The sequence below is a fragment of the Xenopus tropicalis genome, chromosome 7 (genome assembly GCF_000004195.4).
Source record: "Xenopus tropicalis strain Nigerian chromosome 7, UCB_Xtro_10.0, whole genome shotgun sequence".
NCBI classification, from domain to species: domain Eukaryota; kingdom Metazoa; phylum Chordata; class Amphibia; order Anura; family Pipidae; genus Xenopus; species Xenopus tropicalis.
In genome coordinates this window covers 98243514-98267149 of record NC_030683.2, presented here as the reverse complement: position 1 = coordinate 98267149, position 23636 = coordinate 98243514, and the positions used below count along the sequence as shown (strand labels likewise).

Here is a 23636-nt window from a genome sequence, read left to right as displayed (position 1 = left end):
TTTAAATAATGGCATCAGTTTAAATATAAACCAATGAAATCTAATGGGTGAAAATGGATTGGCTGTTGGTTGCTCCTCCCACTTGTTTGGGAACCCTGACATAAATATTGTGAGCAAAGCAACATTTTAAATATAAGCCAAAAAAATTCAATAGGTGAAGTCTGATTGGCTGTTGGTGGCTCCACCCACTTTTGAAAACCTAAAAATGCAGTTCCCTAGTGACCCTGGTGTTAATACTGTGAGAATGGCAGCAGGTTGAATTTCCCATTGACAATCAATAGGTAAAATCTTATTGGCTGTTGTTGGCTCCACCCACTTTTTCTAACTCTGAACTGCAGTTACCTGGTGACTAGCTCTGCTAGGTGACTAGACCTTGGTATTAATATTTAAAGAATGGCCGCAGTTTAAATTTAAACATATGAAGTCTATAGGTGAAATCTAATTGGTTGTTGTTGGCCCCACCCACTTTTCTAAACTTGGAACATTGTCACCTAGTGACAAACTGTGCAAAGTTTGGGGACCCTGACATTAAACATGTGAGAATGGCAACAGTTAAAATTTTCCCACTGAAAACAATGAAAGAAATGTGATTGGCTTTTGGCGGCCCCGCCCACTTTTTCTAACCTTGAGTACAAAGTCACGCAGTGACTGACTGTGCAAAGTTTGCGAACTCTGGCATCAAACCAATAAAATTCAATAGGTGAAATCTGATTGGCTGTTGGTGGCCCTGCCCACTTTTTCAAAACTAAAACTGCAGTCCTCTAGTGACCAACTGTGAAAAGTTTGGGGACCCTGGTGTTAATTCTGTGAGAATGGCAGCAGGTTGAATTTCCCCATTTAGAATCAATAGGTAAAATCTGATTGGCTGTTGGTGGCTCCACCCACTTACAAAAATGCAAAAAACCTTAAATGTGTAGTCACCCAGTGTCTGACTATGCAAAGTTTGGGAAGCCTGGCAACAAACCAATAAAAATCAATAGGTGAAATCTGATTGGTTGTTGGTGGCTCCGCCCACTTTTCAAAACTAAACTTGCAGTCCCCTAGTGACCAACTGTGAAAAGTTTGGGGACCCTGGTGTTAATACTGTGAGAATGGCAGCAGGTTGGATTTCCCCATTGAAAGTCAATAGGTAAACCAACTCTGTTGGTGGCTCCGCCCACTTTTTCTTACCTTGAACCACAGTTACCTGGTGCCTAACTCTGCAAAGTTAATACTGTGAGAATGGCAGCAGGTTGGATTTCTGCTTAGTCAATAGGTAAAATCTGATTGGCTGTTCACATCTCCGCCCACTTTTGGGCATCCAACAATCATCATATTTTCATTCAGGCTGACCCCATGATGGTGTGATTCAAGTTTGGGGAGTGTAGCCTCAAAGCTGTAAGTTTGGCAGCAGTTTCAATTTCCCCATAAAAGTCAATGGGTACAATATGATTGGCTGCTGTTGGCCCCTCCCACTTTGCGTGGTTTTTTTAAAAAAAAAAACCTGAATGCGTAGTCACCCAGTGACTGACTGTACAAAGTTTGGAAAATCTGGCATCAAACCAATAAAAATCAATAGGTGAAATTTGATTGGCTGTTGGTGGCTCCGCCCACTTTTCAAAACTAAAACTGCAGTCCCCTAGTGACCAAGTTTAAAAAGTTTGGGGACCCCGACGTTATTACTGTGAGAATGGCAGCAGGTTGGATTTCCGTCAAATCAATAGGTAAAATCTGATTGGCGGTTCACAGCTCCGCCCACTTTTGGGCATCCAATAATCATCCTATTTTCATTCAGGCTGACCCCATGACTGTGTGATTCAAGTTTGGGGAGTGTCGCCTCAAAGCTGTAAGATTGGCAGCAGTTTCAATTTCCCCATTAAAGTAAATGATTAAAATTTGATTGGCTGTTGTTGGCCCCTCCCACTTTGGGGTCATCCAACAAATGTTGCTGCTTCATTCGGGGTGACCTCATGATTATGTTATTCAAGTTTGGGGGTTGTAGCTTCAAAGCTGTAAGATTGGCAGCAGTTTAAAAATCTTCCCTGTCAAAGTCAATGGGAAAATTGGGGGGTTCGGAGTGGCGCCACAAAAAGACGGGGGGACGAGATCACTTAGAAAAGCACAAGCAACCTGCTCCGCTATAGGGCGAAGAAGTGTGGGGAGTTTGGGTGTATGTACCCCAAAAACTATAGGAGGAGAAAATGGGGGGCTCTAAGAATAAGAAGCGGAAGAATAAGCTGAAGTTGAAGAACAGTCTGTGGGTTTTTCAACCCAACACAATTAGAATTATTTGTATATAATTGTATATGGGCTTTCCCAAAGTTTGTAACTTCCCATAATTTCCAGATAACGGATCCCACACCTGTATATACATGAAAATATTATATTTAATGATTGGCGAGTCAAGTCTTATGCTGCGAATGGTCTTTATTTTTCAGAGAGCAGCTCGCTCTTTATTAGTATCCTGCCTTATATATAGCTATCATTTCTTGATGTAATATAGGCATATAATTAAGCCAATACACGCTTATGGATAGAAGTATAGAATACTTATAAATTCTATTAAATGCATTTGGTGTATTGGGCTCTTTGTTAACCAGCTAGGTTTATATGGAGAGGCATAACAATAGCCCAGTTCATTGCACTTCCTGCAGAGGTCTTTGTCTGAGGCAACTGTCATAATGTGCCTGACACACATGTAACCTGACACTGACGAGCCAGATAAGAACCTTGTGATGTCATAACGTGCCTGACACACATGTAACCTGACACTGACGAGCCAGATAAGAACCTTGTGATGTCATAATATTGCCTGACACACATGTAACCTGACACTGACGAGCCAGATAAGAACCTTGTGATGTCATAATATTGCCTGACACAGCTGTGACTCGCAGTGGTTAGTGGGAGTGCAGTAGTTATTGCTACTCTCTCTAGCAACACCTGTATTATTTTGTAGTGCTACAAATTCATTTTTGTGGTACTATAGAATATTATTCTACACCTATAATTTTATTTACCAACTTTTGAAGAACATTAACAAGGTAGGCCTTATTGTAATACTTATATATATGTGAATTTATAATAAAGTGGAGGTAGTGCCAGGATTAGTGTTGGTTAGCTATAGTGCAGTGGCCATCACTACTGTCTCTTGCAATATCATTCTCTAGTGTTGCTATATTTATTTTAGCAGCACTATTTTATATAAAATTTTAGTAAAACCAAAAACAAGGTAGGCCTTGAAAATGTTTACAGCTTTTAGTATCTTTTAGATGTATCTAATCTAAGCCTTTTCGTTTCTCTTCCATACTTGCTTCTTAGATTAAAATAAAATCTGGTGGCATTAAAGAGAACACAAATTAACGTTGTATTTTTTCAGTTTTGCTTACTAACTAAGCATAGTACATTTAAATGTATTGTTAGCAGTTAATATTCCAGTTAATGTTAATTTTAGAGGTACTACTACGTAACATTGATGATTACAGTGGTATTCTATGACAATTTATTATTTTGTGTTTTGTTTTCTTTTTAGGGCTGTTAGCCCTGCAATTTTAACAGCTCTCAGCTTAATTATCCTAACGGGCAGGGAGCAGTTAAAAGCCGTTATGGAAGATGAATAGTAGATGGTTTAAATTGACATATGTTAATAATAAAAAGAACAAGTCATACATTTAATTAACTGTAACCCTCTCCTTTATTCAAAGTTTACATTTATAATAACTTTGCATTATACATAAACTTTTAGCATACTTTTGGTTGTTCCTGTCTTCACTTTTAAATGTACTACAGGTATAGGACCCGTTATCCAGAATGCTCGGGACAGAGGATATTCTGGATAAGGGGTCTTTCCGTAATTTGGATCTCCATACCATAAGTCTAAAAACTAAAAAATCAATAAAACATTAATTAAACCCAATAAGACTGTTTTGCCTCCAATAAGGATTAATTATACCTTAGTTGGGATCAAGTACAAGGTACTGTTTTATTACTACAGAGAAAAAGGAAATCAGATTTAAATTCTGAATTATTTGATTAAAATGGAGTCTATGGGAGATGGACTTTCCGTAATTCGGAGCTTTCTGGATAATGGGTTTCCAGATAAGGGATCCCATACCTGTACTATTATTATTATATTTTTGCCCATCTGTCTATTTAAATACTTCTCTAATCATCTTCCCATCATCGGCCTTTATCTGCCTGCTAGGATAAGTGAACTTAGAACAGTAGATAAAAAAAGTTGTGATGTTCCTTAGCTCTAGTTCTACTTCTTTACATATGTCCTTTCTTTGTAGGAAGAAAAAAGATGTTAAATAGTCTACATAAATTGACTAGCGGCATCTTCAAAAAAAGAAGCAATGTAAGTCTATGAAATGTCTTTCCACAATACAAAGCATGGGTTTAAATGAGCAGCCTAGATCCCTGCATGTGGGAGTGTGTTTATAATGATCAGATTTATTTAATTGAACCTCAATGTATGGTTTTTGTTTTAATATAATGTTTAAAGTGTACTTGCAAAAATTTCATTATAGAATTTGTATATATTTATATATATATATATATATATATATATATATATATATATACACACACACACAACAGTCGTAGATATCAGGCACTCATGTGTATGTCTGCGAAAGAGAGCCTGGGTGCAGTATTGAAAAGTAGTATCACGTGAAAATGGAAAAATATCGCACTCTCAGGACTTTCCATTTTTACTATATATATATATATATATATATATATATATATATATGTATATATATATATCCTTTATTCCTCTTTGTTTTCTGGGGTTGCTATGCAGTGTAAGTGTGACAGCAGTAATAATTATGGGTTGGGGTTCATATTCTGCTATTCTGCTTTCAAAATAACTTATGTTGTTTATTTTTATATTTACAGGATCCAAATAACACAGAGACTGTGAATAATTTACCAGGCCTTTCTAAATCAAAGAAATCATCGGGTATAGTAGTTGATTATTTTATTCCTGGTTATATTAAGGGGATTCAGATCTGCAGTTTTACTTCTATATCATTCAACCAATGTCTTACTGGGCCATTTGTATTCCAGCATGTTATATAGAGAGACTCAGTAAAATAGTCTCAGGGGTATAAATGTTTATTTTCTGTTTTCATGTAAAGTAATAGATATTTTTTTCAAACAGATACAGAATCACAGTCAGTATTTCAAAGACTGAGTTATTTCACAAGAAATAACTTCAGAAGAAGCGACAAGGTGAGACAAAAGGAGCACCTTGGGGTTCTTCATAAATGGTTTATTTTGGTGAATAAAGAAACAGGCTTGTATAAGGATCATGCAGCTAGTGACTGCTAGTATTGTCCTAGCGTAAAGGAGGGGGGGCATGTAGGTCACATGTGCAAATAATCTGTTTTGTTAAATTATTTTAAATCATCTATTACATTGTCCAAATTACTTATAAGGATGTATTTCCTTTTATGGGTGGTAATAAAACTCTGGTATAAGTAACTATTAAAAATTACATAAAAAGCAGCAATGGTGAATGCTGGTTTTTACACTAGTGACTGGAACTTTTCTTTTATTTTTTTGATTGATCTATTTTCTATTGTTTCTACATTAGTTCAAATGTTATATATATATATATATATATATATATATAATTTTTTTTTTAATTGATGGGATCTCTACAATATGAGGGTGAAAGCAGATGGAAATATTAGGCTGCTGTACATATTTCACCTTTTAAAATGATTTCTGTTGTTTATTTTGTTCACGCTTATCTTTACAGACGACGGATGCTACATACAGACCTGTAACTAATTTCCCAGGGCCTAGTTTGTCAAAGAAAGCTTCAGGTATAGTGTTTACGTGATTACTGACTTATTTACTCGGTAGTTGTTGTATTATGGAGATTGAGATTTTAAATGAGCAAATTGTATATGTTATCTATAAAAAAAGTGACTGATAGCATTAATACATCACTGTATCACGTAGGTTTTGTTTCCATGTAAACTATAAAACTATATTTTTTTTACAGGATCAATATTTAAAAGACTAAGCAACGCTACTAGAAATGTGTTCCAAAGAAGCAATGTGGTAAGTCTATTAAATGTCCCAATAATATAATATTATCATGGACTGAACTGACTTCCTTGGGTCCTTGTGTGTAGGAGATTTTATAAAATATGCTTCATATTAAGAAATAAGAAAAAGGTAAAATGTAAGAATTGTGTGCAGGTCTTAAACTAATACAGCCACCATAACTTTACAAAGGAAATGATTTTATGCATGCAGAGCCCCCTCAGAGACAAATAAAATGATATTCTGTATTCTGCATATAATGTGAACAGCAAACCTTGTGATTCTCCACATTTTTTATAAATTTATTGAAAGTCACAAAGTTGTTAAAAGACACACGGCTTTCATATAAGCCCAGCAACTAATAACTTCTAATAACATTACTTCATATAAATATATTATATATATACACACACACACAGACACAGATATATACACACACATACACATCTCTTTAAAAGAATTTTAGAATAATGAATTCACAACTTTATTTACCTTTTATTTTCAGGTCCAACCCCGGAATACAAATGCCAAGGTAAGCCTGAAATCAAATCTGCTTCATGTTGTTGCCCTTTTTTCATTTTTTACTGATTTGGCTCTCTGTTAGGGTTTTAAGGCAAATGCCATGTGACATTTGGTTGCCCATGCATATTTTTCCCCAGTGCAGGCTAAACAAATGTCTAAAGATACTTTTTCCATTGATGACAAATTTTCCCAGTAGGAAATACAAAAAACAAAACCTTGTGAAAAGAGCTATTGACTGGGCTCTACTGAGCTAATAGTTATTCTATTTTTTTAGACTGATCTCAGTCAGGAAAATGTTTTAAATGTAGTTAAAAAAAACCCTGAAATATTAAGCTATAACTAGATTACTGTATATGCTACAGATTATATACAACCAGAGTTTTAAATTCTATTTATAATATGCTTTGTTTTATCTATAGGAATCCACTGAGAAGAAATTGGCATATCCATGGGGGCAAAATAGAGACCGTTCAACAGAAAAGAAGCAAACTGTTAATAAGAAAAAAGACCCTTCACCCTCAAAACAAGCAAAGGAGCATGTACAAAAAGGGCAGAAAAATAACCCATTGCTTGTGAAACCAAAGGGGAAGGTAACAGATAAACAGAAAATAGACCCATCACCTGCAAAACAGCAGGGAGCTATACAGAAGAAAAAAGATCCATTGCCCATAAAACAGACTAAGGAGAATGTTCCAAAAGGGCAAGGAACTTTACCAAAGAAAAAAGACCTTTCGCCTGCAAAACAGGCAAAGGATAATGCACCAAGAGGACGGGAAACAGTTAGGAGAAAACAAAACCCACCCCCTTCCAAAGAGATAAAGACGAATGTGCAAAAAGGACAGAAAAAAGATATTTCACCAGCAAAACAGACAAAGGATAATATATCAAAGGGGCAGGAAACTGTGCAGAAGAAAAAGGACCTTTTACCTGCAAAACAGGGAAAGGAAATTGTACCAAGGGCATGGGAAACTGTGCAGAAGAAAAGAGACCCATCGCCGGCCAAACAACCAGAAAAGAATTTACAAAAATGGCAGAAACCAGTACAGCTCAAAAGAGATCCTTCACCTGGAAAACAGGGAAAGGAAATTGTACCAAGGGCATGGGAAACTGTGCAGAAGAAAAGAGACCCATCGCCGGCCAAACAACCAGAAAAGAATTTACAAAAATGGCAGAAACCAGTACAGCGCAAAAGAGATCCTTCACCTGGAAAACAGGGAAAGGAAATTGTACCAAGGGCATGGGAAACTGTGCAGAGGAAAAGAGACCCATCGCCCGTCAAACAACCAGAGAAGACTGTACAAAGATGGCAGAAACCAGAGCAGCGCAAAATAGATCCTTCGCCTGCAAAACAGGCAAAGCCTGTTTTAACAAGAGCGCAGGAAACTGTGCAGAAGAAAATAGACCCAGTTCCTGCAAAACTGATAGAACCAACTCGAAATATAGCAAAAGGGCAAGTGATTGTGCAAAAGAAAATCGACCCTTCTCCTGTGAAACAGACAGTAAACAATATCCAGAGAGAGAAGGTAGAAAACGCTTTGCCCATAAAACAGCAAAAGGATAATGTACAGAAAGTGCAGAACATCGTCCGAAGGATAGATGTTTTGCCTGCGAAAACAACAAATACTTTACCAAATAAGGAAATAGCTGAAAATAAGAGAAAGGTCCAGTTACCAAAAGAACAGAAAAAAGTTATACAGGATAAAGACCTTTCACCTATGAATAAGATAGAAAACCAGACACCTCAAAGGCAAAAGTCTGTGAAGCAGGATAAAAACAAAACATCACAGACAGGGAAAAAACATTTAAAGGTTCAAGTAAGTTACTGATATTTTATTGTGCGCATATCAATTGTTATTTTGTAAACCTGCTTTCAGATAATAATACACTTAGGAATTCAAATAAAGTTTAGCATTCAGCTGGATCAACTGGTGATCCAATATGTTACTGATGATATACATGACATATACTGCTCTATACAGAATCACCATTATTTAATATGTTATTATAGGAATTAACTATTTCTTCTTTACCCCTTTAGTTTGTGGAACCTGTTGATTCTCCCATTGCCAAGCCTCAAATTACCCAAACACAGCCAGAGAATCAGAAGTGGTAAGATGCTTTATGTTTCAATACTACAATGATAATAGCATGATAGTTCTATTTTGTGTGTGTGTGTGGCAAAACTTTATGCCATACAAAATGTACTAAATTCTACATTATTCCCTTTCAGTGTTAAACAAAGTTCTCTGACGAGTGTTCAAGACTACCGTCTTGGTCGTATGCTAGGCGAAGGAAGTTTTGGCAGGGTAAGTTGTATAGTACTGGTAAAAACGATGACTATTATCAATGTATGCAGTTTAACTTTAAAAAAAATGTCTTTTTGCAGGTCTTCCTGGCTCTGCACAAACCTTCGAAAAGAAACGTTGCCATAAAAGCATTACGCAAGACGCATATTCACAATTGTGGTTTAACTAAAAGGTAAGTAAAAAGGACAATGCACATAATAAGAACTTAAAATATAGCCTTCACCAACATTCAATGAAAAAGTAAAAAGTATCTCACTGCACTACATTTTCCAAGTGGTTCTTGTCACATACAGTATGTGAATTATTTACTTATTTTCAATGACTGAAAACACTAGAATATCAATGGGGACCGATATGTGTGTAATTTAGAAATTCTGACACATTTTTACCAATATGTGTGTAATTTAGAAGTACTGACACATTTTTGACTTTTAACATTTTTCTGTTCCAGTGTTATGCTTGAAAAGAAAATCCTGAAAATGGTCACTGTGGTCCAACATCCTTTCTTGCTTGGATTATTTGCTGCCTTCCAGACTGAACACCACCTGTGCTTAGTGACAGAGTATTCAGCTGGAGGTGACCTACATGATGCCATTAAGAAAAAGATATCACAGGAAAGCATTGTGTAAGTGCCCTTGGGAGTAGGACTTAGCAATTTAAAGTAGCTGTTTAAGTGGTTGTGAAAAATAAACTGTCACTGTTCGTGTGTGACCTTTTAAAACATATTATATAAACCTCTCCAATAATGATGTAGTTGAAACAGTTGTATATTAATTTCATATTCACCTGTATCCTTGGTGATACAACCAGAGTGGCATAGCCAAGATAAATGCAGCATTTGCCTATTTCCCGCCACCATTTGTTTGTTTGTTTCCTGTTCTTGCTGGAGAGATTCTAATCTGATTTATTTTCATCTTATCTCTGCAGATTTTATGCTGCCTGCATTGTTAATGGCTTGCAGTACCTACACAGCAAAAGAATTGTTCATAGGTAAGTATTGCTAAAATGTTAATGTGTCCACATTACTGTTTAAAACTGGATAAACATATTGCACTACAACATATACATGACTATGATGATTAAACAATTTCTACAATCTGTCTTTCATTTACTAACATGTTGTTTTTTCGTTATTGCAGAGATTTAAAGCCAGAGAATATCCTTCTGGATAAGAGAGGTTACGCAAAAATTGCTGATTTTGGACTCTCAGTAGAAGGTACATTTTAGTATAGCCATATATAGCATGGAGGGTAATGGTTTTTATTGGGTTATCTACTTTATTATGCATATAGGATTTGTATTTAAGAAGTTTAACAAAAAGGCCTAATCTTTCTTCTGGCCCAAGAACTTTGGTTGAGAAACTGGGAATTTTATTAAGGGGCATTCATGATTTTGCCTGACACTATAGCAGGCAATTGGTCTTGTGATCATTTGACCCCCAACCATTCCACAAATAAACTTCATATAAAACTAACTAGTAATTTTGTTTTTACTTAAGGAATCGGCTATGATGATATTATCACTGGAAGATGTGGAACACCAAACTTTATGGCCCCAGAAATGTTCACACAACCCTACTATACCCGAGCAGTGGACTGGTGGGCCTTAGGTGTGATTATTTATGAAATGGCTACTGGAGAGGTAAGTAAATATATCCAGTCTCTAAATCAAATAACAAATCATTCCTCATGTTGACCGGAACTGTCACGATTAGTGCAATATGCTTTACGGTGTTTATTGTTATAGACAGAAAAACATTTCGATCTGTGTGCAACATGTCTAATCTTTCGTGCATTAAAGTTACATTGTATTAAGGGGGTCTATTTATTAAAATTGTAAAAAAAATTAAACAATGCAAATGTCATTTAGATCAAGTTTTTCTGCACAATTATTTGCAATCCTGTTTTTCTAATTCTAGTTATCTTATAAATTTTCAATAATTTTCATTAAAAAACTTAAAAAAAAAACTTGAATTCAAAAACTGATAAATTCTGCTCTCCATGCTTGGATTTGTTTTGGCAGAACACTCCGGTATTAGTCAAATCCAGATCATGCTAAAGGGATGCTGGGAATCAGTCATATCCTGTATTCTATGCATCTCTAATAATTTATACTATATATATATTTATATATGTATGTATGTATGTATTAGAGTCTTCTCAGATCTGGCTTACTAAACAAATATCTATCTACTGTTTCAGTTGCCATTTGACTCAGGAGACGAAAAAATAATGACTGCGAATATTGTTTTTAAAGAACCTTATTATCCTGCAGACCTTCCTAAAGATACTCGCAGCATAATTGAAGCAGTAAGTACAGATAATCATTATGCCGATATATTCTATTAGCAATATCTGAAGCCACAATTAGTGACTGGTACAGGTATAGGATCCCTTATCCGGAAACCCGTTATCCAGAAAGTTCTGAATTACGGAAAGGCCATTTCCTATAGACTTTTAAAAATGATTTCCTTTTTCTCTGTAATAATAAAACAGTACCTTGTACTTGATCCCAACTAAGATATAATTAATCCTTATGGGATGAAAAACAACCTATTGGGTTTAAATGATGTTTAAATGATTTTTTAGTAGACTTAAGGTATGGAGATCCAAATTACAGAAAGACCCCTTATCCAGAAAGCCCCAGGTCCCAAGCATTCTGAATAACAGGCCCTATACCTGTACATTATTACACAGAAAACTTAATGCCAATCTGTAAAGAATAAAAATCTAAAGTAAATTATATACAAAAACAGCTTATAATACTAAAAACTAAAAAGCTGGTTCACGTGACCAGTTAGAATGATTTTCAAAATAAGTAACTCCCCTTTTAACTTTTACTGTGATTATAGATTTGGTGGGGTGTCAGATTAGGTGCTGAATGCAACTCCTACACTCCATTAAGCAGAATATTGTTTTCACTGCTCAAAGAAGTGTTACATATTCTGACAATTTTAGTAAATGTGTCAATTTCACAAAAATCTCCTGACAGAAAAATGTTAGAAACTGTGCTGCACTATCAGACTGGGCTGAATTTATCTAATTGTGTTATTCATATTTTTGTAGCTCCTGTATAAAGCTGCACCATCACGTCTTGGCTCAAGCAGACATGGTGCTGAAGATGTAAAAGCACATCCTTTCTTTAAGGTATGTGCTGAACCTTTGTAATATCTTTTGAGAAACAATTTACTTACAAAATCTTTTGGTTACAAACATTTGTTATATATTTTACATACATATGAATACTAATGTCAATCTTCTGTTTTCCAGAACATAAATTGGGAGGCTCTAACAAATAAACGACTCAGGCCCCCGGTTACGCCCAAGGCTTCTGCAAAACCTAATACAAACAAGCCTATCTTAACAGATGATAAAAATAACAAACCAATAGCAGAGGCAATCCAAGGGGCATTTAAAGAATTTGATGAGACAGAGATTACTTGCGGCAAAGTTAAGAAAAGCAAAAAATAAAAGTTTAGCAAGACCAACCTATCCAAAAAGATCCTCGTGAAAACAGGAGCCTTATATAACTAAAAAGGTAAGCTTTAGTGATGGGATTTGTACCTATCTACATCTGTGTTTATTTGTATACACACAGTAGAGCAGTGTTCTACACATCAAACTATATTACTAGTTCTTATTCCTAAAAGATGATCACAGGTTGTTTGTATTTGCACACTGAAATATGTCTGCCAACTGCAGAAACTGCTGCAAATAGTGTGCCTTGTTGGGTATTTATAGAACCCTAATACCTCCTTTTTAATCAGAAATTAAACCTTTACATAACATAATGTTTACTTGTTCCCATTGCTGAAATGTAAAACATATCTCAGCATTGTGTGAAAAATTGTGTAATACAGCAGTCATCCTTGTCACCTTAGGCCTATATCATTCATTCTATAGATGTCTGTTAAACATCTAGCCATTTTATGGAGGGGCTAGGACCGAACTGAGCATTTTCTGAGCTACTATACTGTAACAACAGTAAAAACGATAAATGTATTTATACATTTATGGATATGGATATAAATATATAAGACCTGAATTGAACAGTGCAACTTTTTTTTAGGGAGGGAGGGAGGAGAGCTCCTGTGCTGGCTGTGGATGCCGAGGCAGCTGTAAGATAAAAGGCGAGGAAAGAGCTAAAGCTAAGAAGTCGCTGAAGGGAGAGGTAAGAGACACTGCTTCTTTGCGTTTCTAGGGTTGCCACATTTGGAGCCTACTATACTGTAACAATAGTAAAAATAAAAAACTATAAAATGTATAAATATGGATACAAATAAAAAAAAAGAAAGACCGTTTACAGGCAATTTTGTGAATTTGTCATTTAATGACATTCTTTTCTGCCATTTTTTCCTTCTATTTTCAAAATGGAGTATAGAAGCTCAGAACAGGCTTCACTAACTGCTAATGAACGCAAATACTTGCTTTTAAGTAGTTTTATCATTTTTAAAGTATATTATGAAGTAATCATTTTTTTTCTTTCAGATTCACTCTTCATGGAACAACATCAAAAAGAACTTTTTGTTTGCTACTGAAGTAACAATTTGAGAATAAGGAACATACATATGAGAGCCTAAAACTCACAGCACACCTTAATGACTGTGAAGATTTTCATTCATCCCGTTGAACTGAAGAAGCGGCTCGGATGAGAAGTGAAACATCTTCAATGTTGCGCTGGATTTATTTATACTAGATAGCACACCTTAATGTATATTAAAAGTGCTACCAAGCGCTTGTGTGCATGTACCTTAAATCAATATATGTTATACCAAATTGTTTATATAAAGCAGCAAATTAAATATGTATTTATTATTACTATTATTTTGTTCAATATTTTTAATAAAAAAAAAATAAACTGACATTGGTTTAAGATATCGCTTTCTTAAGTTCATGCAATTTATTAAATTTTAGTGTATAAAACAGAGATTAACAAACCTTGTGCCTACACCGTAACCATATAAATGTGCAAAAAAATGTTATTCTCTATGCAAAAGTGTATAAGATTAATAAGATGCATTTTGGTTAAACAAAAAAGGATAGATTACCTAATCACTATTTAAATATATTTATGTAATAGACTTGCAAAATGAGTAGGGGCTTGTATCCCAAATAGCAATTCAATAGTATGATTATATGTTAAATCAAAATCTCTATGTACCTGCGTGCAGTAAGTATGGCCACATAAGTGCGAGAGTGTGGGCTAGATACAAAATGAATACACTGCCATGGTCATGTTCCTATCAAAACCATACATGTAACATAATAAATAACAAATTAATAAACCAAGAAAAGAAAATTGACACAGGAACCCATTCAACATCAAGGGGCTTACAGCTTAATACATAAAAACTCACCCATGTTCTATTCATTCCTATGGGATTTTCAAAAGCCTATTTTGCAATGGGTAAAAGTTAGAACTCACCATTTGATAAATACTCATCTAAAAATTCCCATAGGAATGAACAAAACATTCACTGTGGTCAGAACTTTCATTGGGTGAGTTTTTATGTATGAAGCTCAAACAAATTAAACCCAGTGGGTGAGCTGTAGCCTATAGGATAAACCCATGTAAATGGGATTTTTTTAAGAGTTTGGAATTCATTCCCAGAATTGCTTTTGTTTGTTTATGTATGAAGCTCTAAACTTACATTTTGATCATTCTGCCCCTATGTGTAATTAGGCATAATGTGAATGCTGATCAAACAGGACACAAAACCACAACAAATCTCACCATAATTGCAAATAAATGGATCTGTCCAATGCCACTGGGCAGTCACTTAGGAAGGGCATTGTTATCTTTGTATCTAGCTTACATGGCCATACTCACTGTACCTGGGTACATAGAGTTTATGATTTAACATATTACCATATTGTTGAATTTGTAAAACAAGCCCCTACTAATTTTGTGATTTCATTACATGTCTATAACCATCTGTGCTATTTTTTAGCTGTGGTTTTGACCTTAAATTTGACATACTGTATATACTCAAGTATAAGCCTAGTTTTTCAGCACCCAAAATGTGCTGAAAAAAGTCACCCTCGGCCTATACTTGAGTCGGGTGCCATGGGTCCCTCTAGACTAGCACCCTTTCTCCTTTGTGTGCAAATTAGGCCAACCGCAACCAGAGCCTCCAGTGCCCTAGCCTAGGCTCCCACTAGTAATACTTATTTCCCCTTACATCCCTCCGGGACTGGGTCTGCTGCCAGTTTGCCAATGTGCAATGAGCGTGGGGTAGTACTCATATTGTTTTTGTTGACCCTCTTCTCCACTTACAGAGCTAGTTTACTGTTTTTCTTTGAAATAAATATTGAAAAACATATACCCCACTGATGCCTCTATTAATGTAATTTTATTGGTATTTATTTTGATTATTAAAACTTAGCAGTACCGGCTGCATTTCCCACCCTAGGCTTATACTCGAGTCAATAAGTTTTTCCAGTTTTCTTAGGTAAAATTAGGTACCTCAGCTTATATTCGGATCGGCTTATACTCGAGTATATATATTATTTATACACTATTTTATAAGGGATAAATAAATATTTTTTGCACTTAATATTACCCGGTTGGAGTGTAGCTATATTTTTGGGGGTTCCTTCTCCTTTTGTGTTCTGTTGAGCTCCCACTGATTGGAGGATATGTCCCAAGCCTAAGGTAACTGCTTAGAACTCTTCTGCACTTACCCATATCAATTTATATAGGACATTAAGACATTTTGTGCAAGAAGTTGCTAAAAATGCTATTAGCTACTAACAAAACAGCAAGAGGTTGCCCATAAATCGCAGTATATTCAAGTTGGATAACTTCTGGCAGGTTGCCCTAGTGGTGGGCAATAAAAAAGAACAATCATTTGAGGGTTTTAACTTCGGAAAGCAATGAATAATTCATGAATAAGATGACAGTGAACCTAGTATTGGCCAGACCAGGGATGACTTTGACATAATCGGCCACAGTAAATATGGACAAACAAACCTGGTTTTGTTTAAAGGAGAGGGCATTTCTTAGTAGCTCAATGCACCAATAAAAGCAGTAAAAATAAAGAGAATCCAACAACCATGTAGCTGCAGGTTAATGCAAAGGCAATGTATTACAGAATGCTAAATGACCTGGGACATGTAATACAATAAATAGTGGCAATAGTAGACATATTGCCTAATGTGAATAAAATGAAGTGCAACGTGTGACAAGATATGGCTCCCAATGTTGCTTATTTGTAGACCTTAAAAAGGGAGGGAACACAGAAATGCAAGCAAGGTTTCAGATGGTTAAGATGCATGTTGTTACTACTGGGCATGGTGAGAGTACGCTGGCATGTGGCCTGTAGTATCCCTGTAGTAACTCTGATTTGCACTTGTTGGGAGATATGGCAATTTGTGACAAGTCATAGGTAACTGGCAATTAAGCAGTTAAAGGGGAACTCCACTGAAACATAATTTAAAGCGGACCTGTCACCCTAAGAAATAAGTCCAAATTATTTTCTATATTGTTAGGTGAGCAAAATAAACTTTACTTACTCTATATAAATAATATAAATCTTGTTTCCTTCCGTCTTGGAATTACTCAATCAAAGCAAGCAGGAAGGCACCATTTTGTGGACACTGTTATTAAGACAAGCTTTGTATCATGCCAAAATCTTGTTTATGTGATAGAATGGGGGACCTGATGCCCAGGCCCATGCACTGGCTACACAGTTAGATGAGGAGGAGGGAGGGGAGAAGTGAGATGTGCAGTGACATCTAGGAAGTGCTGAATGGAAAGCTAAAGTTACTGTCTGCTCCGCCTCTATGCCTAAGGCATAGAGGCAGGGCAAGCAATATATGATTGACAGCTGTGATTTTTAAATGCCTTTATAATGGGTTTGGATGTGTTAATATAAAAATGAATTTGGGTTTCATGTTTAATTTGAACAGGACTTTTATTATACAGATTTTCATGTCTGGGTGACAGGTCCACTTTAAGCTTTTTGAAAAGTAAACATATTTTGAAGCAACTTTGCAATATAAAACAATTAAAAACATGCAGACTTTTCACGAGTTTTATGTAATAATATGGTTTAGAGCAGTTACCTAAGCCCGGCCCCCTGTTCTCCTGCTTATCTGACTACTTGTAGTCATGTAATAGTAGTTGACTGTCCTCAGCCAGCCTTCAGACTTCATCCTCCAAATCCCACAAATCCCTGTACAGGTGATAGTAAAAGGAACATTGCAATACAATGCACTGTGGGTTATATAGTTCCTGCAAGCCATAAAAATTCAGTCTTTCCATTGCCTGGATTTGGGTCAGTTGTGCTAATTGCTAATCCTACCAGGGGATTTCTTTCCATAATGAATCCCTGGGTTTTGTAATGTAGTAACTTTAACATTTGTGGTTGTGGAAGCTGTGGTGGAAGTTGTTGTTTCCAACAAAGTTGTCCTGGCACGAACAGTAGAGGTTCTTGTGGTCTCATAAATTCCAGGGAATGTGCTTGACTCCACATCATCATCCCCTGTTGGTCCCCATAAAATAAATTCAGAGACTGTCGTTGGCTGACTTCCGCTGTCCAAAAAACGTTTCACGTTATCCCAGCTTCTGCTTTGGAGTTGTCGCTTACTCCTGTTCAAATTTGTCATTTTGACAGTGTGTTTAATTTGTTGTGAAGAATAATGTGAGTTTTCCATGGTAGAGTATTTTAATGGCTCATTTCTAGAATAAAAATTTTTCATGATATGTTTAATAATGTTTCTATTCTATTGGCAAAACTGGATGTTCATAATTTATAGGATTCCAAAAATGTTTCTGGTTTCTCAGTTTAAGCAATTCTGTTGGACTCCACAAAGCAACCTTATGTATCCTACGTACTAGTGACGGTCGCTGTAAATGTTTGTAAGCTTTGTCTGCGGATTCTGATTCACAAATAATGGAATCCATGGCTAGTTGAAAAATGGCTATTAAAATCCAAGCATGGCTTCCTAATGGAGGGCCTGATCTGCAAAAAAAAACAAAAAACGCATTAAGAGAAAAAATATTTTAATGTTTTTAGTTTTTTTATAAATACAAATGTACCTTAATAGTAATTCAAATAAATTAATCAAAAGTTTCATTTTGAACTGTGATATGTTGCATCTCAGAGGACTGTATAGTTACACAGCAGATGATACAGAAGAAACACATGGTCATCACCACCAAACTTTTTCGAAAGTTAATGCTACATAACTTATAGCTGGGAGAAAGGCAAAAAGAATTCTGAACTCAACTGAATTTTTTTTTATTTCTAACTTTTTTATTTTATAACTGATTTACTTAATTTCAATTACATCTCCTTTGAGTACCGAGGACCACAATTGCAATACATATGCTAGATGGTGCCTTTTACAGTGTCTAGCAAGAGGGAAGAATTGCCCTCTCCTCCTGTTACTATTTTAATGTAGGAAAATTTCCTTTAGGCCCTTGCTGTTGCTGCAGACTAGCACCGATTGCTATAACTAAATCTATTTTCCACCAGCAACCTATGTTCTTCTCTATCAAGCATGAATCTTCTCTGCCCCCAAGCCACCTAGATTTAGAATTTTCAAGATCCCCCAGTAAAGATGGCATTGCTAGATGGATTCATTTGTTATGCAGAGTTTTGTTTCATTGCCAAATGCCCTTTTGCGAGTCATTAAAATATAAATATCAATGGAATCCATTCTGAACCCTGTTGCACACTATTTGAAAGTACAGGTATAGGACCCGTTATCCAGAATGCTCGGGACCAAGGGTATTCTGGATAAGGGGTCTTTCCGTAATTTGGATCTCCATACCTTAAGTCTACTAAAAAATCAATAAAACATAAATTAAACCCAATAGGATTGTTTTGCATCCAATAAGGATTATTTATATCTTAGTTGGGATCAATTACAAGGTACTGTTTTATTACTACAGAGAAAAAGGAAATTAGTATTAAAATTCTGAATTATTTGATTAAAATGGAGTCTATGGGATATGGGCATTCCGTAATTCGGAGCTTTCTGGATAACGGGTTTCCGGATAAGGGATCCCATACCAGTACTGCACTTAGATTTTAACCATGTTAGAAATATATTAAAGCACAACAACTGTCATAGATGTCAGGCTGAGGTGGCAGACGTACGCCATATGACTTGGCAATTTCCCCAAACTCAACAAGTTTGAGATCACAATACCTTTCTATGCACCTGGCTCTCCCCTCCCTGCTGTCCTCCCATTGCTATATACTAGTGTTTTTACAGTTACAGTATAATTGCTAATTCCAGAGCCTATTTGCAAGGTCTTTGCTGTACTATGCAAGAAAATGTATAATTTTGCTGTGGACGGGCCTTAAAAAACCCAGAACGAAGACGTGGCTGAAATTGGTACATTAGATGCTTAGCAAGGGGGCTGCCGCCATAAGTTCAACAAAATATGGCAACTTTGGATTGTTATAGTAAGATTGATTTTCTCAGATGCAATGTGATTTGATTGTGGCTAAAGATCATCCACTATAGGACTCCATGAATAAACACAAATGTTAAAAAAAAAAATTATATTAAAGCATCACCAAGACTAATTACTTCAAGTAATATTTGTTTAGAAGAAGCCAAAATGGGCCATTTTTGAGTCTATGGGAGTATTTTGCTAGCGAAACTGGCAAAAAAAAAAAATAGCAACAATTGGCCATATATAAAGGTCTTTAAATTAATAATAATAATAATAATGTGTTTTTTCTTTAGTACAATTGTTAATTGTTTTTTTAGTACAATTAGGCTGGGAACATAGTGTGCCATTTCCCATAGAGTGAATTCCAGTAACATCTTTTATCATTATAAACATATAGATTTTGATTAAACTTTTGCATATTACCAATAACCATCTGAAAAATAACAGCAAAAATGTGTTTCCTGACAAAACACGGCACCGAGACATGATTTACTCAAGCTATTCTCAGTGATCATATGATCCCAATCTGCTATATAATAGAATTGCACAAATGTACCATTAAATAAACCATTATAAAGACAAAGTAATGGTGCAATATATCTCACAAAGTGCAACATATTCCTATTAGTCTAAACATATTACATTATAGGAGTGGATGCAAGTGCTGTATAGAGTCTAATGGTACATTTAACAAAAAAAAGTTACAAGGTAACTTGCATTTCTAGTCAAGGCAAACATAGCAAAGTGGTACCTGTAAAACTGCAGCTGCCGTTTGGGGCTTCCATATCGAGCGCTTGGAAAGCACAAGGGAAAGAAAGAAGAGAGACTGCAAAATTCACATTGTGCTTACTAATGTATTTGCTCTCTTAGATCTCTTACACATGCTTGTACTGACTATGACAGAAGTACGACAGCACCACCCAGTGCTCATTCAACCTACTGTGGCACAGGTACAAATCCAATGAGAAATGTTACTGTTATAAAACATAAAACTCAACAATATCAACATTGAAAGCAAGTAAACATTTCCTCCGAGGTCTCCTTGAACAGAAAAATATTGTTAACCTTTTTAGTGCCATAGGACGTAGATTCTACGTCCTAGGTACCAAGGGACCAAAGTGCCATAGAACGTAGAATCTACGTCCTACAGCACTAATGGGTTTACAAGCGCTGCGCTCGCTTTTAAAGCAGCGCAGCGCTTGTAAAGCCTGCACAACCCCCTAGGCAACGAGCAAGAGAGGACATACTCACCGATCCGGGTCCCCCAGCGCCGCCGATCCGGGTCCTCAGCCAATGACAGCAGTGGACACGCATTGATGACGTGTCCACTGCTGTCCCTTTAATTGTCGCCGCCCCCGCCGTCGCCTCTTCACTCTGCTGCCACGTGAGACTGCTGGAGCCCCCCTGCTGCCTTCCTGCTGCCTTCCTGCCAGATTGGTCGCCCTGATCGCCTGCCTGCATTGTGTAAGCTGAACTACAACTCTCTAACCACTGTTTATTTTGCTTATTTCTATCTCAACTGTCTAAAATTTTTTTTTTTTTTTTTTCCATTTCTTCTTCTATCTTTGTCATTATTACACTTTTACACACATACACACTTATTTACAACTTTCCCAAGCACACACAGACACTTACACACACACTTACACTTACACTTTTTTTTTTTTTTTTTTTTTCTTTCTTTCTTTTCTTTTCTTTCTTTCTTTGCTTTCTCTGGCAGTCTTTTTTTTTTACTAAAACTTTATTTCTGATCTTGCTCTATAATTATCTGATTTATTTGGTTGCATTTTAGTGTTTTTTTTGCATTTTCATAATTGATTTCTGTTTTTGAATTATTCTATTGCACTATAACTTTTGTATTGCTATTGGGTGCTGAATTTGCAGTGACATTGGTGGATCCAGGGCTCTGACCACCGATTTCATTGCAATAATTGTTCTTCTGTTGGTTTTTATTTGAATTTACTGATTTTATGGTGTTTTATCTTTGCATTGTTCTTTATTGTGTATTTAGTGCCCCAAAAAGGTTGCTTTTGCAGTGACATTGGTGGATCCAGGGCTCTGACCACCGATTTCATTGCAATTATTGTTCTTTGATTGCTTTTAGTGGTTTTATTCCATTTTAACTTCATTTGATTTCAGTTGTTCTAGAAAGGTCCAGAGGTGCTAAGATTGTTCTGGTAGTTTCTATTGCCAAGGGTTAGGCTGATGCCACACATGGCGTAGGGCTGATTTTTTCAGCAAGTGGAAAAACGCTTGCCGAAAATTCAGCCCTACGCCTGCTACTTGTGCCTGCACCCGAATGAATGGAATACGCTCGGGTGCAGGCACATGTAGCCGATATACGCATGAAAACGCGAGACTTTGCATTCTCACGCGTTTTCATGCGTATATCGGCTACATGTGCCTGCACCCGAGCGTATTCCATTCATTCGGGTGCAGGCAAAAAAAAAAGGGGTGCATAGAGTGCAGCCCCAATATTATGCATTTTCAGGTTTGGCGGCCATGTACTTATGTGCACCCATACATATGGGGTATCGTTTTATTCAGGGGAACTTGCAGATTTATGGTTAGTAAGTTTTTGGTAGTTGCCATGGAGATTTTGGGGAGAAATCTAGGTTTGTATCTGGTTTTTCCTTGATTTCTGACCAAAGCGTGACTTCTGCAAGGGACTGCGGCCACAATTTTCCATGTAGAAAGAGAAGAGTGGTGTCTTTGAATAGCTGAAGCTGTGCACTTTTCATAAATATATAGTTTGCGGGGGTTATTTCACAGGTAGGGGGGTGTTTAGACTAAATAACTGCAGGTAGAGCACATAGAGCACAGACCCCCCTTATGCATTGCCCCTGTTTGGGGGCATTTGGTGGCCACGTTTTTATGTGCACCCATACATATGGGGTATCGTTTTATTCAGGGGAACTTGCAAATTGAGGTTTAGTAAGTTTTTGGTAGTTGCCATGGAGATTTTGGGGAGAAATCTAGGTTTGTATCTGGTTTTTCCTTGATTTCTGACCAAAATCTAGGTTTGTATCTGGTTTTTCCTTGATTTCTGACCAAAGCGCTGACTTCTGCAAGGGACAGCGGCAACAATTTTCCATGTAGAAAGAGAAGAGTGGTGTCTCTGAATAGCTGAAGGTGTGCACTTTTCGTAAATATATAGATTGTGGGGGTTATTTCACAGGTAGGGGGGGTTAACACTGAAAAACTGCAGGTAGTGCACATAGAGCGCAGCCCCCAAAATTTCAACTGAAATTGCCCTTATGCATTGCCCCAGTTTTGGGGCATTTGGTGGCCACGTCTTTATGTGCACCCATACATATGGGGTATCGTTTTATTCAGGGGAACTTGCAAATTGAGGTTTAGTAAGTTTTTGGTAGTTGCCATGGAGATTTTGGGGAGAAATCTAGGTTTTTTATCTGGTTTTTCCTTGATTTCTGACCAATGCGCTGACTTCTGCAAGGGACTGCGGCCACAATTTTCCATGTAGAAAGAGAAGAGTGGTGTCTCTGAATAGCTGAAGGTGTGCACTTTTCGTAAATATATAGATTGTGGGGGTTATTTCACAGGTAGGGGTGGTTAACACTGAAAAACTGCAGGTAGAGCAAAGCCCCCCCTTATGCATTGCCCCTGTTTGGGGGCATTTGGTGGCCACGTCTTTATGTGCACCCATACATATGGGGTATCGTTTTATTCAGGGGAACTTGCAAATTGAGGTTTAGTAAGTTTTTGGTAGTTGCCATGGAGATTTTGGGGAGAAATCTAGGTTTTTTTATCTGGTTTTTCCTTGATTTCTGACCAAAATCTAGGTTTGTATCTGGTTTTTCCTTGATTTCTGACCAAAGCGCTGACTTCTGCAAGGGACTGCGGCCACAATTTTCCATGTAGAAAGAGAAGAGTGGTGTCTCTGAAAAGCTGAAGGTGTGCACTTTTTGGAAATATATAGTTTGCGGGGGTTATTTCACAGGTATGGGGGTGTTTAGACTAAATAACTGCAGGTAGAGCAAAGCCCCCCGTTATGCATTGCCCCTGTTAGGGGGCATTTGGTGGCCACGTCTTTATGTGCAACCATACATATGGGGTATCGTTTTATTCAGGGGAACTTGCAAATTGAGGTTTAGTAAGTTTTTGGTAGTTGCCATGGAGATTTTGGGGAGAAATCTAGGTTTTTTATCTGGTTTTTCCTTGATTTCTGACCAAAATCTAGGTTTGTATCTGGTTTTTCCTTGATTTCTGACCAAAGCACTGACTTCTGCAAGGGACTGCGGCCACAATTTTCCATGTAGAAAGAGAAGAGTGGTGTCTCTGAATAGCTGAAGGTGTGCACTTTTTGGAAATATATAGATTGTGGGGGTTATTTCA

General features: G+C 36.6%; 2 protein-coding genes and 1 pseudogene across 2 annotated transcripts; 2 read left to right on the top strand and 1 right to left on the bottom strand.

Annotated features, from left to right (window-relative positions):
- Positions 1–5021: 5021 nt before the first annotated feature.
- Positions 5022–9496, top strand: LOC116412366 (serine/arginine repetitive matrix protein 1-like). The gene is made up of 10 exons (XM_031906518.1): positions 5022–5070; positions 5144–5214; positions 5747–5813; positions 5996–6054; positions 6545–6571; positions 6981–8375; positions 8600–8670; positions 8792–8867; positions 8948–9039; positions 9319–9496. The coding sequence occupies exons 1-10, from the start codon at positions 5022–5024 to the stop codon at positions 9494–9496; spliced, it is 2085 nt and encodes a 694-aa protein (XP_031762378.1).
- A 94-nt stretch (positions 9497–9590) lies between these two features.
- LOC116412225 (serine/threonine-protein kinase N1-like) lies at positions 9591–12641 on the top strand. Its single transcript, XM_031905970.1, has 5 exons — positions 9591–10083; positions 10366–10508; positions 11069–11176; positions 11933–12013; positions 12137–12641. The coding sequence occupies exons 1-5, from the start codon at positions 9984–9986 to the stop codon at positions 12335–12337; spliced, it is 633 nt and encodes a 210-aa protein (XP_031761830.1). The 5' UTR covers positions 9591–9983; the 3' UTR covers positions 12338–12641.
- A 4255-nt stretch (positions 12642–16896) lies between these two features.
- On the bottom strand, positions 16897–18980 carry LOC101730691 (annotated as a pseudogene).
- Between the last annotated feature and the right edge of the window lie 4656 nt (positions 18981–23636).

Coding starts and splice junctions, on each gene's coding strand:
- LOC116412366 (XM_031906518.1), top strand. CDS start 5,022: ATGTCTTACTGGGCCATTTGTATTCCAGCATGTTATATAGAGAGACTC. Junction 5,215..5,746: donor ACTTCAGAAGAAGCGACAAG/GTGAGACAAAAG, acceptor TTATCTTTACAG/ACGACGGATGCTACATACAG. Junction 8,868..8,947: donor GCGAAGGAAGTTTTGGCAGG/GTAAGTTGTATA, acceptor GTCTTTTTGCAG/GTCTTCCTGGCTCTGCACAA.
- LOC116412225 (XM_031905970.1), top strand. CDS start 9,984: ATGTTGTTTTTTCGTTATTGCAGAGATTTAAAGCCAGAGAATATCCTT. Junction 10,509..11,068: donor ATGAAATGGCTACTGGAGAG/GTAAGTAAATAT, acceptor CTACTGTTTCAG/TTGCCATTTGACTCAGGAGA. Junction 12,014..12,136: donor AAGCACATCCTTTCTTTAAG/GTATGTGCTGAA, acceptor TCTGTTTTCCAG/AACATAAATTGGGAGGCTCT.